Raw genomic sequence first — 26,716 nt, forward strand, 5'->3', positions numbered from 1 at the left:
AAAAACCTCGAAAATTCTCTAATGGGTTAGATGAGTAGCTCATTGAGTTAAGGATTTAATTTATGACAATGGCAGCCATGAACTTGGTACAGAAAGATATGGTTGCCTTCCACCATGTCGGATATTGATGTTCTCCCTAGCCCTCTGGCTTCCTCTATTATTTAAGTGTGGGGCTAGTGGAGGAGGAGAGGTTAGCACAAGCTGACTCTTCTTGAGGGGCTTGTTTGGGATCTGTTATCCTCTAGAGCGACAAAATCCATTAATTTACAAACTACTGTGGAAAATAAGTCATTTGAGATCACTTCCTTTTTTTTGTCTTAAGCTGATTTCTTTCAAACTTGGATTTTCTTGCAATTCTGTGAAAACTTTTGTTCACTATTTTCCTAGTCTCTATCTTTAAAATGGACATTCAAGTCCATGTTTTATCCGTTTTATATTTTTTTAATAAAAAGTGTTAAAACTTGACCCCATTTGGAAGGCCCTAGATCCATTTGACCTCTTCTAATTACTAGACCATGGTCCTAAACATAACTTTGAAGCACACCCTTCCTCCTGTATTTCAAGATATTGAAAATGCAAAAGAGATGTTGCTACTTGACTGGAACAGGTACCTTGCACACCCAGGTGAGCAGAACAAGAGTCTTTTCCAGCGACGTTGCTTGCGTAGCAGGTGTACTGCCCAGCGTCGCCTTTGCTTACTTTGAGGACTGTCAGAGTGGCAGTATTTTCAACCAAAGTCATCTTGTAGTTGCCTCCAGGGCGAATCTCTCGGTTATCTTTGGCCCAAGTGATTTTGATGGGTCCAGTTCCAGTTACATGACATTTAAAAGAACCACTTTCTCCAAGAGCAAGATCTACTGATACAGGCTTTAGATCAAAGAAAGGAGGCACTTCATGCTCTGAAAAGGATGAAGACCAACACGGTGACTTCAGTTTTCATGCTCCCAGACATGGAGCATGTGTGGCACCAGTCCTATGGTGGCCCACGGCAGTGAAGCTTTTTTAATGAAGAGGGTAATGTGATGAGCTACTCACCTGAGAGAATGAGCTTGGCACTAGACGAAGCAGTTCCAAGAGGATTAGAAGCTGAACAATTATACTGACCGACGTGGCTCTGGTCAGTTTGCAAAATCTGAAGGGTTGCTACATTATGAACAAAAGATGTTTGCAAATTAGAATCATCTTTCAAAAGCACCCCATCCTTGTACCAAGATACTTGAAGAGGTTCTGAGCCATTGATGCGACATTCAAACGCAACTGGGAAACCAAGAGTCTCGTGAACATCCTTCAGTTTTCTTGCAAAGGAAGGTGGAAGTTTGCGCTCTGTAAAGAAGTTACAGATAATCCTTATTTACAAGAGAGAACACAGCCACGACATATTTCAAGCCATTACAATTTTGATGTTTTTAAGAAAATGGGTCTGTCAGCACACAGCAAGATTTGTTAAACGAAACCATCATCACCTTTGATAACAAGCACGGCTGAAGAAGCGACTGCCCCCACGCTGTTTTCTGCCTTGCACGAATACTCTCCCACGTCACTGTGATCCACTTTGTTGATTACCAAAGAGGCGACATTATTTTTAAATTGCATTTTATATGCAGGAGCCGATCGTAGCTTTGTGTGTTCTTTGTACCAAGAAATTCTAATTTCTGGGGTTCCATCCACTTTACATTGTAAAGTCGTGGGTTCACTGATGGTTGCTTCTACGTGTTGCAGTGGTTCAATGAAATAGGGTGGTTCTAGGGTACAAAGGATGATAACCAATCAATCACGCTAACTTGAAGAGGATGGTTTAAAAGAAGGAAAAGACAGCAACAAAAAGAGCTAACTTGTTAACACACCTAAGACAGACACCAGAGCTTCACAAATATCTTGACCGGCCTCATTTTCTATCAGGCAACTGTACTGTGCATAATCCTCTACAGTGCTCTCCGTAATTTCCAGGATCGTCGATTTCTCTGTCATGGTAATACTGCAATTCTGAGACTGTGAGAGAGGGAACTCATTCTTCATCCAGCTCACCGAGATGGGAGGTGTGCCGGTGAACGTGGCCTCGAGAACTATGGGGCTGCCTGTCTCCACGCTGAAGTCAGCCAACCTTTTCACAAACGTGGCGGGTTCTGTACGGAGGAAACATGAGGGTGAACTCGGCATCTTCAAAGGAAGACTTGGAAAGGAATTTTAAGAGGCACACGAGTCGGAGAACAGAGCAAACCTTTCACAAAGAGATGCGCGGTACAGGAGGCGCTGCCCGCGTCGTTGGTCACAAGGCAAGAATAGTCTCCGCTCTGCACCGGCTCTACCTCCAGCAGCTCCAGTTCGGTCACAAAATCTTCCAGAGAGATGGTGCACGACTCCCCTGACACCAGCTCCCTGCTGCCCTTAAACCACTTGACCTTGAACGGAGGGGAGCCTCTAATGACGCTGGTGAAGATGAGGCTCGTTCCAGGTAAAACTTCCGCAGAGTCGGGGATTTGTTCGAAAGAGGGGGGTTCTGGATACCCCAGGGGAGGGAGAGATCAAGAGAAAAAAAGAAATCCAGGTGAGATGCGCTTTTGCTCCCCAAAGGAAAGGGAACTAAGACTGCAAATGAAGACAAGGGAAAGAAACTCCCCGCGAGGCAGGCGCCACGTCACGCGGAGGAGACGTGAGGGCGGCAGCAGTCTGCCTCTTGCACACTGACCTTGCACGGTCAGGACCGCCGAGCATTCGTCCGAACCAGCCACGTTGGCAGCCACACACGTGTATATGCCTGTGTCCGAGGGCTCCAGTAAGCTCAGGTTCAATGTACAGACATTTTCCGAGAAGCTGGACTGGCACTTAGGCCCGCTAACGAGCTCGTTTCCGTCCTGAAACCAGCCAACTGAAATCGGGGCTGAGCCAGAGACTCGGCACTCCAAAACCGCCGAGGCCCCCAAGACGGCGTTCGTGTCTTTCAGCTTGCGGATGAAGGAAGGAGGCACAACTCGATCTGTGTGGAGAAGGGTAGTTTTCCGTTTAAAGAGAAGCTTTCTTTTTTTTTTTCTTTTTTCCAGGAAAAATGACAGATTCATAAAGACCTCACACTACTCACCCGACACGTGGACAGATACAGAGCAGGTGCTTTTACCAACACTGTTTTTCACTTCAAAGCTATATAACCCCTTGTCGCTCATCTCTGCACAAGGGATTTTAATGGAAGCCACTTTGTTGATGAATGTAATGTGATGTTTGCCGTCTGCAGATAATTCTCTCCCATCTTTGAACCACTTGACTGAAAGTTCTGGTGTTCCAGCCACTGCACACTCTAATGCAAAAGGATTTCCAGTAGTGACAGTCATGGGTTCTGGCTTCTCTACGATTCTGGCTGGTTCTAAAACAAGAAGTATATTGCATTGAAAATAAAGTCACCTTCCAAACTGAGAGTGTAAGCAATATATAATGGGGTAAGAACAGTATTTGCAGATGATGATCATGGGCCAATTTGATTTTTTCTCAGGTTGTACTTTGTTACTAACCTACTACAGTCAAGACTGCTGAACATTCTCTCATCCCGGCGTCATTTTTGATTTGGCACACATATTTTCCAGAATCAGAGGGTTCGGGGCTCCCAAGTTGGAGGGTTGCGACGTTATCAATAAATGAAATCCTAGTGTTTTCACTCTCTCTGATGACATCACCTCTATCTTTCAGCCAGACAACAGAAATTGGCTGGAAGCCTTCCACTACAGCCCGTAACTCAACAGCATCCCCAACAAGGGTTGAGGTGTCGCTTAGCTTTTTCACAAATCGTGGGGGTTCTAATGAAAGAAGTTTGTGGTTAGAAGAAAAAAAGAATCACAGCCACATAAGTTATTAGTTAAGCAAGAAAAGATGAAAGGAAGAGACATATATTTTTGTGCCCACATATACAAACCTTTGAACTTGACCGTGCAAACACACGTGTCACTTCCCACCTCATTAGTAGCTTTGCAGTGATATTCTCCTACATCGGAGGCTTCAAGATTAAGGATATGAAGACTTGTATCAAAATTTTTTGAAGTGATTTTAAATTTCTTGCTGCTTCGAACTTGCTTTCGATCTTTAACCCACACCACTTCAAATGGGGGGGTTCCCGAAATTTCACATTGGAAGATAACATCAGAACCTTTAAGAGCTCCTATTGGAGAAGGCTTCTGGGTGAAAACAGGAGGTGCTACCAGAAAAAAAGAAGACAGATGATGAGAACATTTGCTTACTAAAAAGGATAGATAATGCTTTAGAATCCAGAATCATTAAGAATGATTGGTGTAACCATATGACAGTATGCTAACACAAAAACTAGTTTAAGAATTGCAAGCAAATCCCCATAGTGAGCCTTTTTATTTTGGAGCTCATAACATCACTGAGAAAGAATCCAATCAGAGGAGAAGGAAGAAGCTTAGTGTGTCTAACCTTTAACGGTCAGGGCTGTGCTGCAGCTGGCCTCACCAACACCATTATGAGCTTCACAGATATAGTCCCCACTGTCCTCAGTGCTGCCTTCATTGATGGTAAGCAGTGCCACAGAATTAACGAATGACATGTTGTATTTCCAACTTTCATGAAGTTCACTGTCATTTCGGAACCACACAACTTTGATTTCTGGGGAACCACTTATTTTGCATTCCAGTTGGATGGATTCTCCCTGCTTTGCAACTTTAGAAGCTTCTAGTTTCTTAACAAACTTGGGAGGTTCTAGTAAATCAAAGGAAAAAACAGCTTGTGTTTGTAGTTGAAGATCCCATAAATACATATTTAAACTGGTTAATTAAGAATATATTTTCCGACAGTTTTATAGTAAAATGTTATGTTTTTCTATTAAATAAGCTTTTAATAGAGAATTTAATTGTTAAGTTTATTTTTGTAGTTTGGATATAGAAGCTAAAACATATAAGTTAATGTATTATAGAGGTATTTGATCAAAATTTAGTAATGATAAATCAGAATGCCATATAACAGAAAATAAATGATGAGACTGGATAGTTGAAACAATACTTAACAAATTTCAGTTAGACAACACCATCTGATAGGCTCACACTTAGAGTCAACACTAATTTAAAGAACAATATAAAGACAAAACAGAACCTTGATTAATGTTTTCAACACTAATATACAAATTCTAACATGACCCAGTTAGTTTATCCCAAACACTCAAAAACTAAAGGAATTTTTAGAAGACCATTACACAAATATGGGAAAGAACAGATATTGGTAGATGCCATGTAATTATACCTTTTACACTGAGTTGAGCTGAGCACATGTCTTTGCCAACATCATTGGTTGCCTGGCAAGTATATTGACCAGAGTCTCCTTTGCCTACTTTAAGAATTCTTAGATGGGGAGTGTTTCCCACACATGTGATAGTGTAATTTCCTCCAGGACGTATCTCCTTGTTATCTTTTGACCAAGTGATTCGCATTGGTTGAGCACCAGTAACATGACACTCAAAGTCAGCACTTTCCCCAGCAATGACATCTATAGATACAGGCTTGATGTCAAAGAAGGGAGATTTCTTAGGTTCTGGAAAATGAAAAGAAAAGGCAGTGGGTGTTTTGTTTGTTTTACTTTTTCCACTGGCCATTTCTATCCTGACAATGAAGAAGAAGTCATGGTTTGGTTTGCAAAGGGAAAGATTAACATGGGAACAAACCTCTTGCTGTCAGTCTAGCACTAGAAGATGCTGTTCCAAGTGGGTTAGAAGCTGAGCAGGAGTACTGGCCAGAGTGACTCAAGTCAGTTTGCAAAATTTTTAAAGTTGCCACATTATCTACAAATGATGTCTGTAGATTTTCATCATCTCGTAAAAGTACCCCATCTCTATACCAGCACACTTGGATGGGTGCGGAGCCATTTAATCGACAAGTGAGTGTAACTGGCAACCCAACAGTCTGTTCAATGTCTTTCAGTTGTCTTGCAAAGGAAGGTGGAAGTTGGCGCTCTGTAGGAAGACAAGCGATACTTGAGCCATCAGTAGATGAAATGAAAATTTCTCCACAAAGATAAAATGATTAAGATAAAAAAATTTCTTAATTTCTAAATTCATGTCATCACCTTGAATTCTGAAGACAGTCTTTGAAGAAGCAGTTCCTATACTATTTTCTGCTTTACATGTGTACTCTCCACTGTCATTAATATTCACTTTATTAAAAACAAGTGTGGCCACATTGTTTGTAAAATAGGTCCTGTATTCAGGAGTTGGCCGTAACTTGGTGTCTCCTTTGTACCAAGACACTGTAATTTCTGGTGTCCCAGCAACTTGGCACTGTAAAGAAACTGAATCTCCAACGGATGCCTCCAGAGGTTCTAGTTCCGTAACAAAATAAGGTGGTTCTAAAGAAGAAAGGATCACAATCAGCAACTGGAATTAAAGAACACCAAACAAAGCATGCTTTGTGTTACATGAATGCCAATCATTAATGAGAGAATAATAAGACAACACACCTAATGTAGATACCAGAGCTTGGCAAACATCCCTCCCTGCTTCATTGTCAATTTCGCAGGAGTACTGTCCTGCATCTCTTTTTGTGCTATTTAGAATTTCTAGGATGCAAGTTTTCTCTGTTGTGACTATGCTGCATCTCTCAGATGGAGTTATGTTAAAACCATCCTTTTTCCAGGTAACTGAAATCGGAAGTGTTCCAGTGTAGGTGCCCTCCAGAATTATGGGCTTCCCTGGTTCCACAGAGTGATCACTTAATTTCTTCACAAAGGTAGCCGGTTCTGGTGAGTGACAAAGCATAGCAATTAAACACAGTAAGAACACAAAGATGTCAGTGTAGAGAAAATAGGAAGGGCAAATGCACTTGAGCAAACCTTTCACAAAGAGATGAGTCATGCAGGATGTTTGGCCAGCATTGTTAGAAACCACACAAGTGTATTCCCCACTCTGAGAGATGTCAACATTAAATAATTCCAGTTCTGCCACAGTGTCTTCAAAATAGATGTTGCACCGGTCTCCTCTCACGAGTTCTCTGGCACCTCTGAACCAGCCGACCTTGAAGGGAGGGGTCCCTCGAATAACGCTTGTGAAAGTGACATTTTTGCCTGGTAGGATTTCCAAAGGTTCAGGTTCCTTCACGAAAGAGGGTGGTTCTACATAGACATGGAGAACATGGAAAAGAGCCTGTAAGCTTCTCATTTAGTTGCAACTTTGAATGAAAAATGAAGAGCCCTTTTGAATATGTGTCAAATGTCTGGATGTGCACCCAAAGGGGAATTTGCAAGAAATGGTTTGCGTCTATAACACTGACCTTGTACAGCCAACACCGCACGACATTCATCAGAGCCAGCGGCATTAGCAGCCACGCATGTGTAATTGCCCATATCTGAGGAGTCCAGAGAGTTCAGCTGCAATGTGCAGACATTATCTGAAAATGTGGTTTGGTACTTTGCTCCGCTGACAATCTTCGTTTTCTCATGAAACCAGGCAACAGAGATGGGTGATGATCCAGCTACTTTGCATTCCAAGATGCAAGAAGTACCCAGCACCCCAACAGTATCTTTCAGTCTTCGGGTAAAAGAGGGAGGGACCATTCGGTCTGTGTGAGGAAAGGCAAGAGATCGTCATGATTTGAAAGAGTAGAAGAGCCATGAGAGAAGGAAGCTGATGGAGGCATTCTCATAAGCAATGGCGGGGGTGAGGGGGATAGGGCGGAACTGACCTGAGACATCAATCACAGCTGTGCAGCTGCTTTTTCCAACGTTGTTTTGAACCTGGAAGGTATATGTGCCTGCGTCTTGCCTTTCAACAGAGAGTATCTTTAAGGAAGAGATTTTGTTGTAGAAGCTAACTTTGTGTTTTTGGCTGCTGGTCAACAGCTTTCCGTCCTTGTACCATTCTACTGAGAGTTCGGGAGTGCCGGCCACCTTACACTCCAGAGTGCACGTTTCTCCCACAGTCACGGTCATTGATCCTGCTTTCTCAACAATGACTGCAGGCTCTGAAATAAAATGTGATAGCCATCTGTCAAAGCCCGTTATCTTTACCATGCCTCTACTCTCAGATTCACTGAGATTGTTTCTTCCCATGGTGTGATTGTGTTAGGGCTCTCTCCCTAGAGAGGATGATTCCACAATTGCACACTGTTGTGGAATTATGGGTTATTATTAAGAAATATGTTGGTGCACTAGTTGACTTCCAAAACAATTCAGACAATGTATATTAGACAGTGTGTACTGATTTGCTCTTGACCCCCTCTAGAGTAAAGGAGTCACATTATTATGAATTACTTGATATGTTTGCTTTATTTTAAGGTGCTAAAGCCAGTGGTTTTCAAAGCTGTTATCCAAACAATTGCTAAATTAAAATGTCCAAAGATGCAAGTGCAAGTCTTTCCTATCTAACTTTGATCTTGGGAGTTCTTGTCAGCATTAACAGCTAGTACTTTGGAAACAAAATTTCCTTGTTGCATATGCTGGCTTCCAATAGTTTTCATGCTTAAACAAAGACAGTCATGATTATATCGGCTAATCCATCAAGAAAAATAGTAAGTAAACAATGAAACAGATGGCTAATTTTTGTTAAGATCACAGACACAGGAAAGAGTTTGAAAGATCAATTAGGGGGGAAAAAAGATCAATTAGGTCCTTTCTCCTAAACCTTTTTTTTTCTTTCTTTCATTTTGTTCTTAAAGATTTTATTTATTTATTTATTTATTTACTTACTTACTTACTTACTTATGAGAGAGAGAAAGAGAGAGAGGAGGAACAGGGAGACGGACAGAGGGAGAAGGAGAAGCAGACTCCCCACTGAGCAGAGAGCCCAACATGGCGCTCGATCCCAGGACCCTGGGATCATGACCTGAGCCGAAGGTGGATGCTTAACTGACTGAGTCACCCAGGCACCCCTCTCCTAAACCTTTCAAACAGGTAAGAGTTAATATCCTTCTAGAAGAAATTCAGAATAAGAGATTCTACCAGTGACTCATCTCAGTGTTTGGCGTCACTTTCTATCAGGGGAACATAGTACTATAATTGTACCAACCTAAAACAGTCAGTGTGGCCATGTTCTCCCTCATTCCACCATCATTCTTGATTTGGCAGATATACTTCCCAGCATTAGCTGGTTCTGCTTTTGCAAACTGCAGAGTGGCAACATTTTCTACAAATGTAATTCTGATGTTTGCACTTTCTCTGATCACTTCTTCTTTCTCTTTAAGCCACTGGACAGAAATAGGCTGGGCTCCTTCTATGGATGCTTGTAAGTCAGCGGGCTCGCCAGCTACGACGGTGAGGCTGTTCAGTTTGGAGACAAATCTTGGTGGTTCTGAACAAGGAAAGATGGGTGGAGACTGTTGGAAACATTGTCCAGATAATGGGAGAGAGAGAGAAAAAATAAGTTTTGCACATTCCTGCCATTTCTGCCACGTGCAGGAAATACGCTTACCTTTCAATTTTACAGTACCAATGCAAGTATCACTTCCAACTTCATTCTGTGCTTTGCAGTAGTATTGCCCAATGTCTGAAGCTTCAACATTGAGAATGTGAATACTTGCATGGAAGTTTTTGCAGGCAATCTTGTATTTCTTGCCACTTCGGAGCTGCCGCTTGTCTTTGTACCAGATCACCTCAAATGGTGGTGTTCCCGAAAGTTCACACTCAAGACTAACTTCAGTATTTTTAAGGGTTTCTACTACGGGAGGGAAGCCGCTAAAAACAGGTGGTTCTGTAAAAAACAAGAATTTCTAATGAATTGGTCTATTTAATTTCACAGAATGTTTTTATTTCTCTGTTTTTAAGTTGGAAGAAAGAGTCGAGATACTATAATGGGGAAACAGTGTCCAGAACTATCACTTTAGTGTTGAGGAATAACTGCTTTGGAGAAGCCATTAGCCTTTACAAAATCACTCTGCTTCCTTGGCAGAGAGCCCAGACAAGACCCCTAGGTGTCCTTACTGAGGAATTCAACCTTCCATCTACCTTACCTTACTAATTTATCTTGGACCATAAGGACTGATGCAAAAATTGTAAGCGAAAACAAAACCCAAGTACATTAATTAAGATGATTTGCATGAGGTTTAGGATCTTGACTTCAGGGATGAAATTTTTTGTATGTGCTCTATAACCGAGATACTTGGAAGACATTATGGCACACCTGTGATCTAAGTCGTCCACATCAACAAATGTTATTAAAATAATTGCTTCACGCCATGAAAAACTTGGACTTTGTGATAAAAATACTGGAAAATGGCTACAGAAAATACTAGTATTAATTGCACCAAGGTATAGTCATATAATTAACAAAAAAAAACAGGAACCAATTCTTGAGAGAGAAAAAAATATATATAATTGTCCTGTATTTTTAATATATATATATTTTTTAAGTAGGCTCCACACCCAGAGTGGAGCCTAACATGGGGCTTGAACTCACAATCCTGAGATCAAGACCTGAAATCAAGAGTTGGACACTTAACTGACCGAGCCACCGAGGCACACCTATAATTGTCCTGTTTTAAATGTAAGGTTAAAACCTGTATTGCTTGCATCTTATATATATGTGGTAAATATTCTTTGTTATTCATGCTAAAGCTTATAGTGAGGATGATGATATATTCATAAGTTGACTGAAGACAAAAAAGATTTTAAAATGCCTACTTTTCCTTTCCTTTCCTTCCTTTTTTTGTTAGGTTTGTGAAACATTGAATTTTAACTGCTTGGCCAATGTGTTGAGGTGATCAGAATGATGACATTGGAATAACAAGAAAAATATCCCAGAATGATTGGCTACATGTAAGCAAATCTTAAGAAAGAACAACCAAAAAGGGAAATAATACTAGTTTGGGGAAATATTCTATGATCTCAAATGGAAGTTAAAATGACAGTAAAAGAATAAAGAGCTAGGATACCCCAGGGGGGGAAGAAGGTGGGCTTCAGGTAATGAGGAACAGAAGAAACAGACTTCTACCTTTTACGATAACCTTGGTACTGCAGCTTGTGCTGCCGGCAGGATTCTGAGCCTCACAAATGAAATCCCCACTGTCCTCAGTGCTGAGATTGTTCATCTGTATGACGGCCACTGAGTCAATGAAAGTCATTCTGTATTTATCACTGGCTTGGAGTTCGTGTTCATTTCTGTACCACACAACTCTGATTTCTGGGGATCCAGTTATCTTGCATTCAAGTCGTGCGGAGTCACCTGCTTTCACTATTTTGGATGCTTCTAATTTCTTTACAAACTTTGGTGGTTCTAGAGAGTGAAAGAAAGAGGAGATTATGAAGGAACGGGTATAAATAAGAAACGCTAAATTAGGTAGTATGCAGGAAAGAGGAAAAGATGAACAATGCCTGGCAAATACAGTGTACTGTTAGAGAGAAGTAAACTTTCTTGATTGGGTAGATGCATTGTACAGAAGGGAGCCACAGGTCAAACAGAAACATGAAACAATCAAACGTGCACACCTGTCACAAGCAACATTGTGGTACAAGAGTCGCTACCAACGTCATTGGTAACTTGGCAAGTGTATTGTCCCGTCTTGGAAGCATCCACTGAATAAAGATTTAAGAAGCTAGTTGACCCTTCCAAGCCAATGAAACATTTAGGTCCAGAGGCAAGTTCCACATCATCTTTAAACCACTTTATTTTAAATGGCGGTGTTCCTTTCAGTACTGCTTTAAATTCTACTGTAGAATCCGGTATGGCTTGTTGTCGCTCAGGTTTCACCAGGAAGCTTGGTGGTTCTATAGACGTTAAGAGAAATATACTTAATTAGATTCCTTGTAGTTAAACTGTTTTGACAGTCTTACGGACATGTAAGCAAACATTTCTGAAAAGAGGCAATGACCATGTATTTCTTGAACGCAATAAATATCGATCTACAGAAACAGAATTATTGAGACTTTTAGGTCTAAAGAATACAAGGGAAGAGTGCCACACTTAGAATGCAATCACAAAGAAGAATCAAGAAGAGGAAAAGAAGTTCTAACCTTTAACAGTTAAGATGCCACTGCATGCATCATCCCCTGCCATGTTTGAGACCTTGCATGTGTAATTTGCAGTATCTTCTAATTCCAGATTATTAACTTCCAGTGATACTGTGTTCTCATGACAGACGGGTCTGTATTTTGCACTTGTAGATATTTCTTTTCCGTCCTTAAACCACTGAGCATTAATAGGAAGTGAGCCAGAAACCTTGCACTCCATACGAATAGAAGAGCCCAGAACTTTATCCATTTTTGTTAATTTTTTGGTGAAAGATGGAGGGATATCTTGATCTATCCAATGCAAACAGCAAAACACATCCATTAATATGTTGCCACTTGTTTACAAGGGATAGAGGTACCAGACAGAGATAAGGGAAGCCAGCTAGGGCCAAAGTACACACCTAGCACTCTCAGGTAGGCATCGCAGCTACTGCTTCCGAAGTCATTTTCCACCTTGAACGTGTACTGACCACTGTCTTGCTTCATGACTGACTGAATCCTAAAACTGGCCACGTTATTTTCAAAACTCATCGAAAAATATCTACTGGGCACAATTTGTTTTCCATCCTTCAGCCATTTGACTTTGAGTTCTGGTGTCCCGGCCACCACGCACTCCAGAGTCACTGGGTCTTTCTCAGTGACATCAACAGACTTAGCTTTTTCTAGGATTTGAGCAGGCTCTGCAGTAAGAATTAAAGTGCAAATTAGTTGCGTCGCTAATTCTGCTAGAAATAAGGGGTGTTTATGAGACTGTCCCCACTGACTCAGTCCCCAAGAGAAGAGCTTACAGACCTTGTACTAAAAGGAAAGCGTAACACCTCTCAACGCCCGACTCGTTCTTGGCTTGACATGTGTATCTCCCGCTGTGTCCATTGTCCACAGCTCTGATCTGAAGCGTGGCCACGTTGTTCACAAATGAAATACGAGCATTATCGTCTTCATCCAGAATGTGATCATCCTTGAGCCAGGTTACAGAAATGGGAGGAGAGCCTGCCACCGTACTCTGGAAGGTGGCAGAGCTTTTCAAAACGGTAGTGATGTTTTCTATCTTCTTAAGGAACGATGGTGGTTCTGTGATTCAGTGGGATAGTGGGGGGAAAAGAAGAGGCATAGTTGAGTTTCTCCTCGCCATCATAAAATGAAAGAGCATTAGCCAGTTTGTACGAGGCAGCCTGCTTCTCGTGGTACCACTGACCTTTGAGGGAGACCCGGGTACTGCTGGAGCAGCTGCCACCTTCATTGGATACAATGCACTGGTATTCGCCAGCGTCCGAGGGGTCACACCTGGTTATGTGGAGGTCAAACACTGATACACTGTCAGTGAGGCTATATTTTTTGCTGCTCCGAATCTCCCTGTTATTCTTCAGCCACGTGACCTCAAATGGAGGTGTTCCCGATACTTCACACTCCAGCTGCACATCACCATCTTTCACGACCTCCACGGGCCTTAGCTCCCTGATAAAGGTGGGAGGCTCTAAAGATTCAGAAGGAAGACAGAGACGAGCTTACTCGAGGGAAGACCGGTGGCCTGGCCAGCAGCACAGCCCAAAGAGAAAACGGACCCAGTAACGCACCTCTCACTTTTAATTCAATGCTGCAGCTTGCTGTGCCCGCATCATTATGGGCTTCGCAGACGTAAGTCCCGCTGTTTTCTACCCCGGCACCAGAAATTTGGAGAGTGGCTAAACCATTGATGAAGGAAATGTCATGTTTCTTAACAGCTGTTATTTCATTCCCGTCCACATACCAAGAAACTCTGATTTCAGGAGTGCCTGTTATTTGGCATTCAAACGTTGTCGACTGCCCATCTCTCAGCACTAATACGGGGCTGGGCTTCTTAATGAACTGAGGAGGTTCTAAAGATGGGGAAGAAAGCGTCACGTTGAATATTTTTTAAACAAAGGCCAGCATCGCTTTCTTCAGCCTCTTCCCTCCCCGCCGAGAAAAATCCAGACAAGCAAGCAAGAGAGATGTATGCAGAGACCAGACCTTTTACAAAGAGCGTGGCTTTACTGGTTGCGATGCCAACATCATTGCTTAGTTGACAAATGTAGGTCCCAGAATCGGCAGCTTTGGCTGAAAAGAGCTCCAGGATGGTGGAGGTGTCATCCTTCCAAACTGAGCGAGCTGCTCCCGAGTGCAACTCTTTGTTATCTTTAAACCACTTTATGGTCATGGGCGCAGTGCCACCCACAAGAGCCTTTAGCTGAACCCTTGTATTGGGGCTGACATCTTGGGACTGTGGCTTTTCCACAAAGTAAGGGGGTTCTGGGATGAAAGACAAAGAAGCAAAAGGAGAAAGGAAGGTTTACTTGGGAATGGGGCAACGAGGGTGAGAATTAAGAAAGGAGAGAGCACACCAGTCCTTGATAAGGGGAGATAAAAAAAATGCCAACCTTTGACTGTGAGGTGGCCGCTGCACTGGTTGTGTCCTGCCTTGTTGGTGGCCGAACAAGTGTATGTCCCACTGTCTGTACCCTCCAGCTGACTGATTTCCAAGAAGGCAGTATTGTCATGAAAAGAGAATTTGTATTTCTCACTAGCTGTTATTTCTTGGTCATCTTTGAACCACTGGATGCTGATGGGATGCGACCCGGCCACTATACATTCTAAGTCAATAAAAGACCCTTTAATGCTGTCCATTTTCTTCAGCTTTTTGGTGAACGAGGGAGGTATGATAAGATCTATGCAATGAAAAAGCAAGAAACCAAAAAAAAAAAAAAAAAGTTAGGTCAACGCAGCAATTTGTATTTTTGGTAAAATTGTAGGAGATGAGGAGCAAGGAGATGCTCAGTTTCAATACCAACCTAATACGTTAATGCTAGCCTTGCAGCTGCTTCTCCCAACATCATTTTGGACCTCAAAAGTATACTCTCCACTATCTCTCTTTTCTGTAGAAATAATCTTCAGTATAGAGACTGTGTCAGTGACGCTGATTTTGTATTTTTGGCCCAGCGTCAGTTCTTGGCCATCTTTAAACCATCTGGCAGTAAGCTCCTTAGTCCCTGAAAATTTAACCTGCAAAGTGGCTGGGTCCCCTTGGGTGACATCTATAGACACAGCCTCCTCAGTGATTCTTGCTGGTTCTGTAGAAAACAAAGGGATAGGTGTGGGTTGTGAATCACTCCGTTGAAAGGCTCACATCTGCCTTATTTCCTAAAACCCACGGCAAACCTTCTGAACCGACCTTTCACTGAGAGCAATGCAGAACATCTTTGTATTCCTGCATCATTTTTGGCCTGACAGAGATATTTCCCATCATGCTTGACTTCGATGCCACTGAGGTACAGACTAGCCACATTGTTCTCAAAGGTCATTCTTATATTATCATCCTCGGTGATTTCATCATTGTCCTTTAGCCACGTCACAGTGATCGGCAAGGAGCCCTTCAGAGTGGCCTGGAAGGCAGCGGTGCCTCCCCGAAGGGAGCTGGTACTCTCGATCTTCTTGACAAAGGTTGGGGGTTCTAATAGAAGAATAATTCCCAATCAGTGTCAGCTTTAGAGCAAAAGTGGATTTTTGTTGGAACAAAGAGTTCATTCTAGGGGAGAGCCAGCGCATCACTCGAACTGACACTAACCTCTTAAAGCCACCCGGGCACTGCACGTGCTGCTGCCCACCTCATTGGTCACCCGGCACTGGTATTCCCCAGCGTCTGTGGCCACAAACTTGAGGATCTGCAGACTAACCAGCTGGTCCTGAATGAAGGTTTTATACTTCCTACCACTCCTCAGCGTTGTGTTGTCTTTGAACCAAGTGATCTCGAAGGGAGGTGTGCCTGCCACCTCGGCCAGCAACATGACATCGTATTCCTTCAACACTTCAATTGGCTTAAATTCTTTGGTAAAGTAAGGTGACTCTATAGCGGGAAAGGAATTACTTTGAGTTAATGAGGGGGGAATCTGGGCTAGGGGCCACGACTGTGGTAACACAAGGGGCAAAGTGAACACAAACCTTTGACTATTAAAATGCTACCACAGTGGTCACTCCCAGCTTCATTTTGGGCCTCACACATGTATTCGCCACTGTCTTCAACGGCAACATCTGTAAGTCTTAGAACTGCAGTGGACTCCACAAAAGACATTTTGTGTTTGCTGCTCTCCTTAATTTCTCTATCATTTGCAAACCATGTTATTTTAATTGGAGGGGTACCAGTTACTTTGCAGGCCAGCTGGGTGGCGTCTCCCTTCTTTAACAGCTGTGATGGTTCTAACCTCTCAACAAACGTGGCGGGCTCTGCGGAAGGAAGGAAGTTATTAAGAAACATGAGGAAGAGGAAAGAATTTATAACGACGGTAGCACAAAGATGTCAAGAAAACCATGCAAACCTTTTACAAATAAGTTTGCACTGCACTCCACGCTTCCGGCGACGTTGCTGATTTGACAGGTGTATGTGCCCGAGTCGGAGGTTTTTACCACGTAGAGTTCCAGGGAACTTTCTAAAGCTTCTTTGGTAATATAGCAGCTTCCACCAGAGACGAGTTCTTTGCCACCCTTAAACCATCTGACTGTGAAAGGGGTGGACCCTTGGAAGGTGCTCTTCAGGCAGACTGTTGAGCCAGGCAGAACATCCTTCGATGCAGGCTTAGTTACAAAACTGGGTGGTTCTAAAGGAGGGGTGTAAGAAAGAATTTCTAAGAGTTAAGAGGCGCGATCTAAGGGAACAAGACTTAATTTGAACATCGTCTATGTTAGAATGAAATGCAAAGTCTCCGGCCAACCTTGCACAATCAGGGCTCCACTGCTATCTTTGCTTCCCACGGAATTCGTGGCTCGACAAGTGAAACTGCCCGCATCATTCACGTCTACTCTGCTTATCTCCAAAGAGGCCATGCCTTCCACAAAGGCTATTCTGTATTTGTCAGAAGAAGCTATTTCTCTACCATCCTTGAACCAGGACACCCTCATGGGGAGAGAGCCAGCGATCCTGCAGTCCAGCCTACAGGTACTGTTAACAACACTGCCCACGTTGCGTAGGGGTTTGGTAAAAAATGGAGCGATGTCTCGATCTGTTCATGGCACAAGAAGAGAAGAAAGATAAACATGGAAGCGTGCTCGGTGATTTTATTCTTGCTCGTTGGTTGCATTACAAAGGAACATGTAAGCATTGGTTTCTGAAGGTACTAACCTAATACAGTGAATGTTGTTTCGCAGGAGCTGCTGCCCACTTCATTGGAAATCTCAAATGTGTACTGGCCGCTATCGTGCAGTTCCGCTGAATAAAATTTGAGCTGGGCAACATTGTTTTTAAAACTTATTCGATACTTTTTACTAGCAACCAAAGGTCTTCCATCTTTGTACCATTTGGGCTTGAGTTCTGGGGTGCCTGTGACCGTATACTCCAGCGTGGCTGGGTCTCCAGCTGTCACCTGGATCAGCTCTGCTCTCTCAACAATTTTGGCAGGTTCTACAATGGTATTAAATAGTAAGCATGACCAAGTGTGCATTTGGGTTCCACTCTACAGGGAAAGAGCGATTCTAAGTTAAAATGTTGCTACACGAACCTTTAACTATTAATTCCCCAACAGACGTTTGGCTTCCGGCTTCATTTTCAGCCAGACAGGTGTATTTGTCACCAAAACTAATCTGAACATCAGGGATGATCAAGACCGCAACACCATTAGAAAAGCTCATTTTGATCTTCCCATCTTCTTTAATGATCTCTTGTCCTTTAAACCAGGTGACAGAGATGGGTTCTGACCCTCTCACGGCAGCTTGTAAGGTAACAGTTTGACCTGCTAGTGCGGTAAAATCATCTACTTTCTTTACAAACGTTGGCGGTTCTAGTTAAAGAAAGAGAACAGACAAAGCTTATCAATTCCCAAACACCTCCGACACCAGATACATTTAAGTGTTTCCTCTCGATTACATTTCTCTTGTCCAATACCACCCTTCCGTAGTGTCGGTTAACGAGAAGAATAAATTAAAATTTAAGAAGAGTGACACCTCCGTCTGAGAGAAAGAAGCACAGAAGATACGTGGTTATCAGCAGACAACATGGTCATAAAAGATTATTATGGAACCCACTTTTGTTATTGGAGAGTAAATATTTACAGTCACCTCAGAATAAAGACTGGATGAAGGTCACTGACTTTGTCCCCAAGGTCCCAGGTTAAAGCAAAAGGGAAACATATTTTCACGGGTTAGGAGAAGAAGAAAAAGCGCCAGTTCTCCTTCGGCGGGTTAGGAGAGCTATTCCGCCAGTTCGTTAGTGAGGCGTCGTTCCGTGCAGGCACTGACCTTTTAGTAAGTGTGTAGCAACACAGCCACACTTCCCAACTTCATTGGCAACAACACATTCGTATTCACCGACGTCTGCGCTATTGAAAGAAAAGATCTCCAGAGACACCAGAGACTTCTGAGAGAACAACCGGTACTTTTTACTACTTCGAATTTGCTTCTTGTCTTTGAACCAGCTAATTTCAAACGGTCCCGTGCCTGTGATTTCACACTGAAGAAGGGCATTGGTTCCTCTCACTATATCTGCAGGCTCAAGAGTTTTGATGAAAGAAGGAGGCTCTACAAAAGCACGAAAGCGCTGTGTAAGTAAGGTGTCCCGAGCAAGTAAAAAGAAGATCTTTTCTCAGAAAACCCACGGCCTCCGAGTAAACAAACCTTTGATAACTATTTCAGCACTGCACGAGTCACTGCCAACGTCATTCACCGCCTCGCACGAGTAACTGCCACTCTCTTCAACTCTGACATCCGTCAGATCAAGCACAGCCTCAGAATTGACAAAAGACATTCGAATAGTGTTACTCTCATTAAGTTCTTTGTTATTTTTAAACCAAGTGACCTGGATCACAGGTGAGCCTTTCAGTTTGCAGTGGAGGCGTGCTGATTCACCTGGCAGCATTAAATAAGAGGGATCCACCTTCTTCACAAAGGATGGTGGTTCTACAGGAAGCCAACAAAAAAGAAAAAGGGAAGCAATCTGAAGAACCAACTCCACAAGGGAAAAGGAGACATATGCCACAAGAAGACACAACAGATATCAAATATCTCGATGAAATTTCTGAAAGGGTTGTGGTGCCCTCGGTAGTTCTCCAGGGTTCCACGATTTTAAAACCCTTTCCCGGTCTCTCAATTAAACAAACAAACAAACACAAAAGCAAGTGAACTCTTGTCTTATACAAAAAGCACACTCTTTGTCTTATACAAAAAACAATTGCATAAGAGAAGGCAGTTAAGGATTGCCTAGACACTTGAAGTTCTTAGAAGGAATTGTAAGCAAGTTTTGTTAATGGCAGTTTTAAAAGAACAGAGTGGCTTCTGAAGAAGTTTGAAAATATAAAATCTGACAATGCCAAGATTTCCCCAAACCAAAACATTTGCTTGGACGAAATTACTTTAGTAATAAAATGTATGGACTGCATGGTTTGTCAACAATTTTTCTCCAGCGGCATCCTTAAAGTGAAAAATAACATTCACACATTTCTTACCTCTGATAGTAACCGTTGCTGAAGAGGAGCTCCTCCCAGCCTCATTGGAAGCAGTACAAACATAGGTTCCTGAATCTTTTAGTTTAGCCAGAGGGATCTCAAGTGATGCTATCTTATCTTCAAAATAGATCTTATAATCTTTCCCAGGGGGGAGTTTCTGCCCATCTTTGCTCCATGTTACTGTCACTTTCCTGTCTTCATCTACTTGGCACTCAAGGTGGATCTTCTTATTGATCGCTGATTGCACAGGTTCTAATTCTTTAATGAAATGCGGCTTGTCGATGATGATTAACTCAGCTTGGCAGATGTCAGCTCCAAACTTGTTAGAAGCCTTACAAGAATAAACTCCTCTATCTTGAATTGTAAGGTTTGAGAGTTCTAAACTGTGTTTATTTTCTGCCTCTGAAATCTTGCAGTTAGGGGAAGGTGATAGCGCAGCACCATCTTTCTGCCAAATGGTTTCAATCACGGGAGTCCCTAATACTGTGCACAGGAACTTGGCTGTCTTACCCACAAAAGTTGTAACGGACTTAGGTCTGGAGTAAAAGCTTGGTGGATATGCCTCTGCAAAAGAAATTTTTTTCAACATTATATTCTGTCCCCACAGAAGCTCTTGCTGTAATTATATATTCTAAGAAAGAGAAAAGATGAGTTACATATTTAGATAGACATGAGACATTATTTAAAATAGGATAATTAATTAGATGAAAAGATTTATCAAAGGAAAGGGATGAGAGAGTTCTTTATGGAGGAGTGAGACAGCACTTTCAATATCTCCATTAAAGGAAAGAACAAATGTTGCTTTGTCTAGTGACATTATTATTGTTAAAGAGTTTAGTAGCTGATTAGCTGTCTGAATTATCTGATAAGTAATTCAGCTGCTCCTTTAATTCTGTGAATTAGAAGACTGTGTAAAGAAGATAAAGAAAATGCACTCGACTCTCTTGAAGAGTAGGGACATTAAGTGATGAGAAGATAGAGTAGTTTTGTGAAGTCTCTCTAAACTTCATGTCAACCACCAGCAAATCCTTCAATGGCCCAACTTTGAATTCATCCCCTAAGTCATTTCAAACTTGTAAAAATATTTAGAGCAGTAATTTCCCATTTCCATTCTGCACTTTGGAGGAAGCCTTTAGGAACCTCTTTCCAATTTAAAAAGAATTCTCCTCCTCCTTCTTTCTCTCTTATTATTTGAAAGCTCAGGTATTAGTCCCCTTGCTGAACTGGCCTAATTTGGGTGAAGAGGTTTTCAAAAGTGTCATTAAGAATACTGCCATGCAGCTGGTTACACGGAGACTCTGATCACAAAGTGAAACCACTAGATGGGTTATCATGGGCCTGGGTTTCAGATTTTTTGATACGTAAAAGAGTTGTGGGGCAGGGAGCTACAGGGAACCCTGACTTTTCCAAGCCAAAAAGATGTGCTGTGTTTGCCTTTCCTCTTCATGCTTCTATTGGAAAAGACCAAGGGGCTGTCCCACCCAGATATTTAGTGCATGTCTTCTCTCAACAACACAGGGAATTGCTACCCCACAGTTTACATTCACACTTTCCCTTGGAAGAAGAAAGCAAAAGAGCAAGAGACAGAGACAGACAGACAAAGTAAAGGAAAGCACCACTGATTTTTTTTTTTTTTTTTTGCTAATGAGGGAATTCAAATACTTGATGAGTGTGAACTACTCAAAAGTCATCTTGTTTGTCAATTAGGAAATTAAGAACAGAATATTTATGCAGTTGCTCTTATTTTTCAAATCAGTAATAAAGACTAGGGTGAGAATCCTAGTTTGTCATCCTGTGTAGCTCCCTGTCCTATTTTAGGATTTAACTTTGGTCTTATGCTCTGGCTTTTCCTTTTTTTTTTTTTTCCAGTTTGTAATGCTGTTCTTAACTGGTTAACTGGTTGCAAATTATTAAATACAATGGGACATTATTTATTTTTTGGTCGCAACGAACTGTCCTGAATGTGTCATATTAAGTGCCCAGCCAGGCCATGAGGAGTTAGCCAAGATATTTCCACCAAGCTAGTCATTTTAGAGAGAGAGAGAACAAAACAAACCAAACAAAAAAACAACCCCCAAACCAAACTTTCAGGTGCCACTGCTCATTGGATTCCTTGACATTGTTTTCAAAATAATAAGTTATTTTTCTTTTTCCTTTAGCTGCTCTTAGAAATAGGACGGTAAAGAATGAGTTCTCGTCCCACACAGACGTTGCATGACCCAGCCACCATGTTAGAGCTTGGCTGTTGGTCTCTCCAGTTGGCAGGACCAGCCCATCCTGCACCTGCACGAAAAGCAAAATAGGCAACAGTGTGACACAGGACAACCACCTCAAGCTGTGTCATTTACCTGTCACAGTTAGCATGGCTGTGCAGCTGACGCTGCCATACTCGTTGGAAGCTTTGCAGGTGTACTCGCCGCAGTCCACAACCTGGGTTCGCAGGATTTCCAGGGTGGAGACATACTTCGAAGAGCGAACAGAACACTTGTCACTTTCGTAAATTTCTCGGCCAGCTTTAAACCACTGGAACCGGACATTGGGGGCACTTTGGACCTCGCAGGTGAATTTGGCTAGGTGGCCCAGAGCTACTTCCAGGGGCTCGATTCTCCTTTTGATCACTGGGGCAGCTGCAAAGGGAAACAGAGGCCATTAGCATGCCTCCTTACCAGGCAGACCACATTTTTCTTTTTCTTCTCACTTTTGTTGCTGTTAATGAAGTAAAACAGTTGAAATTGGTGAGATGGATTGCAGCAGTTGAAGACAAGTGACTGGAAAATGAGAACAATCACTGAAGGTAAAAGAAGACAATAAGTAGCTTTTAACATACTCAATCATTACTTTGCCGTGGATTGTGAAAAACATGATTAAAATGTGATGCTATGGGCTCACATGCATAACAACATGATATATTCTTTAAATATACCATGCTAAGAACACTGTGAACAGCATTTAAAAAAAGTGATACACTAAATACAGTGATGAAGTGAAACAACATCAAAAAAGAAATACAAATAAGAAACACAAATGGACAATTAATCATGGTTATTCTGAATTTAGGGATGAGACTGGCAATTTCAGACAGCAAGGTGTTCACTGACAGCTTTTATTATATATTAAAGTATTTTCTAGTAAATATAAACTAAAAAACATATTGGTATTATGGAACATATGAAAATAACACCTTATTTTAGAAATAAATAGTAACGTAGATAGAATAATGTACTACCCCGTAAGGCAGTAAGGAAAAAGGAGAACTAATAACCATGATTATGTCTGTGCTTTCGTTCTTACTCTACACAAATCACATTGTGGCAGAGGCAGGTAAGTGAACACTCAGTGATGGAAACTAAATCATTACAATCCAGTGAACATTAGAGCTTGAGCCCCCTCATCCTTAAAATCCAACCTCTTTTGACTACAGTGAGTTTGGCCGAAGTTGCTGCGTTTCCCTTGTCGTTCAAGGCCTCACAGGTATATGCTCCTTGATGTTCTTCTGTATTTACTTTGTCGATTATTAGCGTATATGTATTTTGGTCTTGTAAACACTTGAACTTTTCATCTGAATGCACCAGTTTGCTCTCAAAATACCAATTCACCTCTTTGGCATTTGTTATGGATGACGTGAGGTTTACAATATCGCCTTCCTCCACAGTCATGTCACCCAAGGGTGTGTGTATGACAGGACCGTCCTCTTCGACTAAGCTACCCTCAGCTTCCTGTAGCTCTCCTAGGCCATCCTCCCCGGTACCACTTCCAGAGGACTTCTCTCTTTCCTCTGACGGCTTTGGGGTCTCATCCTGTTTTTCATCAGGCCTAGCAGCCGGAGCAACGCCATCAGGGACAGGTGCGGTATCCACAACTTTGACCTGACTTTCCACATGAAAATAGCTGACCTCTTCCGCAGAGACAAGATGTTTAGATTCGACTTCTAGTTCCCAGACTGCTTCAACCTTCTGTGAATCTGAAAAAGGACCCATCTCTTCCTGCAAGCCTGCTTTGGCTCCTTTCTGGATTCTGGGATCCTCTGCTGTCAAGATGTGTATTTCCTCACATATGATAGAGCACAAAGCATCCTTAAGTTCAGTTTTCAAGTTAGCCATTTGAGGATCAATGCCTTCAATAACAATGGTTAATTCTTCCGTTAGAGTCTTCACCGAGGTAATAAGGTAGGTACACAGAATGCGTTTGGGTTCTTGGGTGAAGTTTATGGCCTTCACGGCCACCTTTTCAATGTTCCTTAACCATTCAGAGAAAAGACTTGGTTGCTCACTGGCCACTGCTGCTCGCAAAGCCCTGCGGATCTGAGTTTTGAGGTTTAATCGTTGTTCTTCTGGAATTCCAGGAAGCAAACTCTCTTTAGAAAGAGTGTCACTCGCGTGCACCTCTTGCACACCATTTATCATCATGCGCTCTTTTTTATACTCACTGGCTTGGCTCAGGGGCACGGCCAGGTTGTCAGAACGCTCCTCCTTGAGCAGGACCTGCTTTTCCTCACACGCTAGTGGAAACCTTAAGGACCTGCCTTCCTCAGTCCTGGCTGCAAAATCTTGCCCTGCGCTTTCCAGTTGATCTGTACTTTCCATCAAAATTTCATCTTCTGTGTATGTGTGTTCTGAAGGGACCCGGGTCTCCCAGTTGACCTCAGAGGTTATGACATCAGGACCCTTAAAACTTTCCATGCTTCCCTCAGCTAAGCTCTGATTCAGGGTGAGGGCTCTCTGTGCCTCTTGCTTTGGAAGGGTCACTCTTTGCTCTTTGTCCATTGCACACGCTGTCCTTTCTTTTGGTGACAGCCCTTCCTCAGCCACAGAGGTTGGATATGAATGGGCCGGAGCTTCTTCTACAGCAGGCTGTGGATAACTCCCTTCAGGTTCAGTGAGTAAAATTTGCAGAGGCTCCACCGTCAGTGAACTAATTTCTTCTACAGACATGGCACTTGGGAAGATTTTTTCGGTATCTGATAGGACCACCTGTGACTCAGGCTCTTGAAGCCTTAGAACATCTTCTTTGGGGAGGGTTTTCTGGGACTGGACAACCTGCAGCTGTAAATTGGGAGATGGCTCCTTGATAGGCTGAACATGAATAGTGCCGTTGATGGAAAGAAGTGCCCTGGTGCTTTCTGGATCAGGTACATTCTGCTCCAACATGACTGTGGATTGCAACTGCCCAGCCACTAAAGTAACCTGACTACTCAGTTCACTGGTTTTAACAAGATGCTCATAAGAAAGCTGCTGGGTTTCTTCTGCAATTGAAGCAGGTTTCAAAATGGTGTCGTTTACAAAAGCTGCAATTTCCTGCTCTGAATCAAATGCGTCAACTGCAGGACCCTTTAATGACATCTGTGGAAAATCTTTAGTAGCCTCCAGTGTGGGCTCTGCTTTGCTCGGAGCATCAGTCATGTCTGTGTCTTCCAGAAGCCCAAGCAGCTCTGCGGTGCAGGTGGACTCACCCCACATATTCTCTGCTTTACAGACATAGAGGCCACTGTCTTCCCTCTGAGGGTCATTGACAATGAATGTTCCAGAACCATCAGGATTATGAATGATGGTGTAATAAACATTGGTGCAAAGCTTCTTATTTTCTTTGAACCAAGAAACAGTGGGTGCAGGCTCTCCAAGAACCCTGTACTCAAAGACAGCAGGGAGTCCCCGAGCACAGTGAATTGGTGTGAACTCCTTAAGGAAGTAAGGAGGACAAGGACCTTTAAACTTTTCCAGAATTTTTTCCACTGGTTCTGGTTCTGTCTCTTTGTGCCCCTCTCCTTTGGAACTTATTTTTAGATAGGCACTGCATACTGTCTGTCCGTATTCATTACTGGCAATACAAGTATACTCCCCCTCATCCTCAAATTTGGTGAACAGAATGATCAAACTATGATCATTGCCGTCAAAAACAAATTTGTAGTCGGCAGAAGGGGTTAACATCACTCCATTAAAGAACCACTGAATTTTAGGCTTGGGAATGCCAGTGACAGTAACAGACAGTTTAGCCACATCCCCTATGCTTATTTCAGCATTTGACACTTCTTTGATGAAAACTGGAACATGGCATTCTTTTTTGGAATCAAATATAGTTGAACGAATTGGAGGTTCAGACAAAAGTTCAAGTGTTTCATTTCTATTAGATAACTGAAGGCCAGAGCTATAGGTTTGGAATCCTTCTTCCTCAGCAGACAGAAGAGAAATAGAAAACTCTGTATGGAGAAAAGTGATTAGTATTTTACTATCAATTTTATTTAACAGCAACAAAAAAATAGAAGTCAAAAAATTATGCACCAACTGATGGCCTTCCTCTGCTTTATTCCTGGAATCATTAGATTATCTTGAGATTTATAAGAAAGGACATTTCTAAATTTTTAATCTTAGCTCATTATATCACATACTATAAATATTATACTCATGCAAATCCATATCATTTGTGTTAGAGTTTATAAATTTTAAAGCTGTTCTATGAGTTTTTCTCTGTGATATAATCCCAATTATAAAAAGTTTAAAAAACTGTTGCCTATATATTTACAATAAAAGAATCCAGGATTATTTAAATCAATTTCTAAAAAGATCCAGAATTATTATTTATGTTTAGAATTTTCTTAAGAATGATAGCCATTGTCAAACTGAAGACTGATTATTTCCAAAATAAAACACTTATGTTTCAGTTACTGCTTATAAACTGAAGCTATTATTAAAAAGAGGCTATAGGAAATACTTAATTTGAATTTGTAAGAGAACCACCATTTTTACTTACTAGAAATTCGGGCCTTCGTTGGCCATGTAAATTGCCATATTATTTCAACAAAGCTTTTATAATAAGGCTTTTGTTAAGTCAAGAAAATGGGAGAATCAGGAATGAAAGAAAATAACTCCAACATTAAAAATTGGATTGTACTTTATTGTGTGAGAAATACCTATACAGCATTATTGAACAAAAAAACAAAAGAGTGAATAACAGATATTCTTTACATAGTATCATGGATGACAGGCATAATTTGATAAGAAGGAATTAGGCTTTTCATTAAATCTGGTAGGAATGTAGAACAGCTCTGTTAGTAATAGTTTTATTACCTTCCCCCAAAGCAGAATTATTATTTTATTAATTCACTCCCCTTGCATCACATGGAATAGTCATGCCTTAATTCCTCTCTGTTCTGGCATAGAAACATTAGAAGGCACAACTCTAGTGTCTATTGGCTATAAATGTACTGGCAAAATTTATCGATGGCATGTAGAATACATACTCAGTTATTTATTATTTCAATTAGTAAGTCACAAAACCATTGACTAATTTCACATACTAATGGTGACCACTTAACTTTACATTTATTACTCATGTCCCTTCACTTGAGCTCCCAAAAT

General features: G+C 41.8%; 1 protein-coding gene across 1 annotated transcript in view; it reads right to left on the bottom strand.

The window, feature by feature from the left end:
• TTN (titin) overlaps positions 1 to 26,716 on the bottom strand; it is a 274,297-nt gene that overhangs the window by 183,677 nt on the left and 63,904 nt on the right. Inside the window, 41 exon segments of the mRNA XM_078071037.1 lie at positions 612 to 899; positions 1,036 to 1,323; positions 1,464 to 1,742; positions 1,845 to 2,123; positions 2,219 to 2,497; positions 2,687 to 2,974; positions 3,077 to 3,355; positions 3,501 to 3,782; positions 3,899 to 4,177; positions 4,417 to 4,698; positions 5,236 to 5,523; positions 5,654 to 5,941; positions 6,055 to 6,333; positions 6,445 to 6,723; positions 6,817 to 7,095; positions 7,254 to 7,541; positions 7,665 to 7,943; positions 8,987 to 9,268; positions 9,389 to 9,667; positions 10,907 to 11,188; positions 11,401 to 11,679; positions 11,926 to 12,213; positions 12,324 to 12,602; positions 12,715 to 12,993; positions 13,118 to 13,396; positions 13,497 to 13,778; positions 13,912 to 14,190; positions 14,319 to 14,606; positions 14,730 to 15,008; positions 15,110 to 15,388; positions 15,503 to 15,781; positions 15,877 to 16,158; positions 16,251 to 16,529; positions 16,644 to 16,931; positions 17,051 to 17,329; positions 17,427 to 17,705; positions 18,163 to 18,441; positions 18,538 to 18,819; positions 19,365 to 19,928; positions 21,713 to 21,991; positions 22,771 to 25,557. Coding sequence (XP_077927163.1) covers positions 612 to 899; positions 1,036 to 1,323; positions 1,464 to 1,742; positions 1,845 to 2,123; positions 2,219 to 2,497; positions 2,687 to 2,974; positions 3,077 to 3,355; positions 3,501 to 3,782; positions 3,899 to 4,177; positions 4,417 to 4,698; positions 5,236 to 5,523; positions 5,654 to 5,941; positions 6,055 to 6,333; positions 6,445 to 6,723; positions 6,817 to 7,095; positions 7,254 to 7,541; positions 7,665 to 7,943; positions 8,987 to 9,268; positions 9,389 to 9,667; positions 10,907 to 11,188; positions 11,401 to 11,679; positions 11,926 to 12,213; positions 12,324 to 12,602; positions 12,715 to 12,993; positions 13,118 to 13,396; positions 13,497 to 13,778; positions 13,912 to 14,190; positions 14,319 to 14,606; positions 14,730 to 15,008; positions 15,110 to 15,388; positions 15,503 to 15,781; positions 15,877 to 16,158; positions 16,251 to 16,529; positions 16,644 to 16,931; positions 17,051 to 17,329; positions 17,427 to 17,705; positions 18,163 to 18,441; positions 18,538 to 18,819; positions 19,365 to 19,928; positions 21,713 to 21,991; positions 22,771 to 25,557 — 14,334 coding nt within the window.

The sequence above is a fragment of the Halichoerus grypus genome, chromosome 4 (genome assembly GCF_964656455.1).
Source record: "Halichoerus grypus chromosome 4, mHalGry1.hap1.1, whole genome shotgun sequence".
Lineage (NCBI taxonomy): Eukaryota > Metazoa > Chordata > Mammalia > Carnivora > Phocidae > Halichoerus > Halichoerus grypus.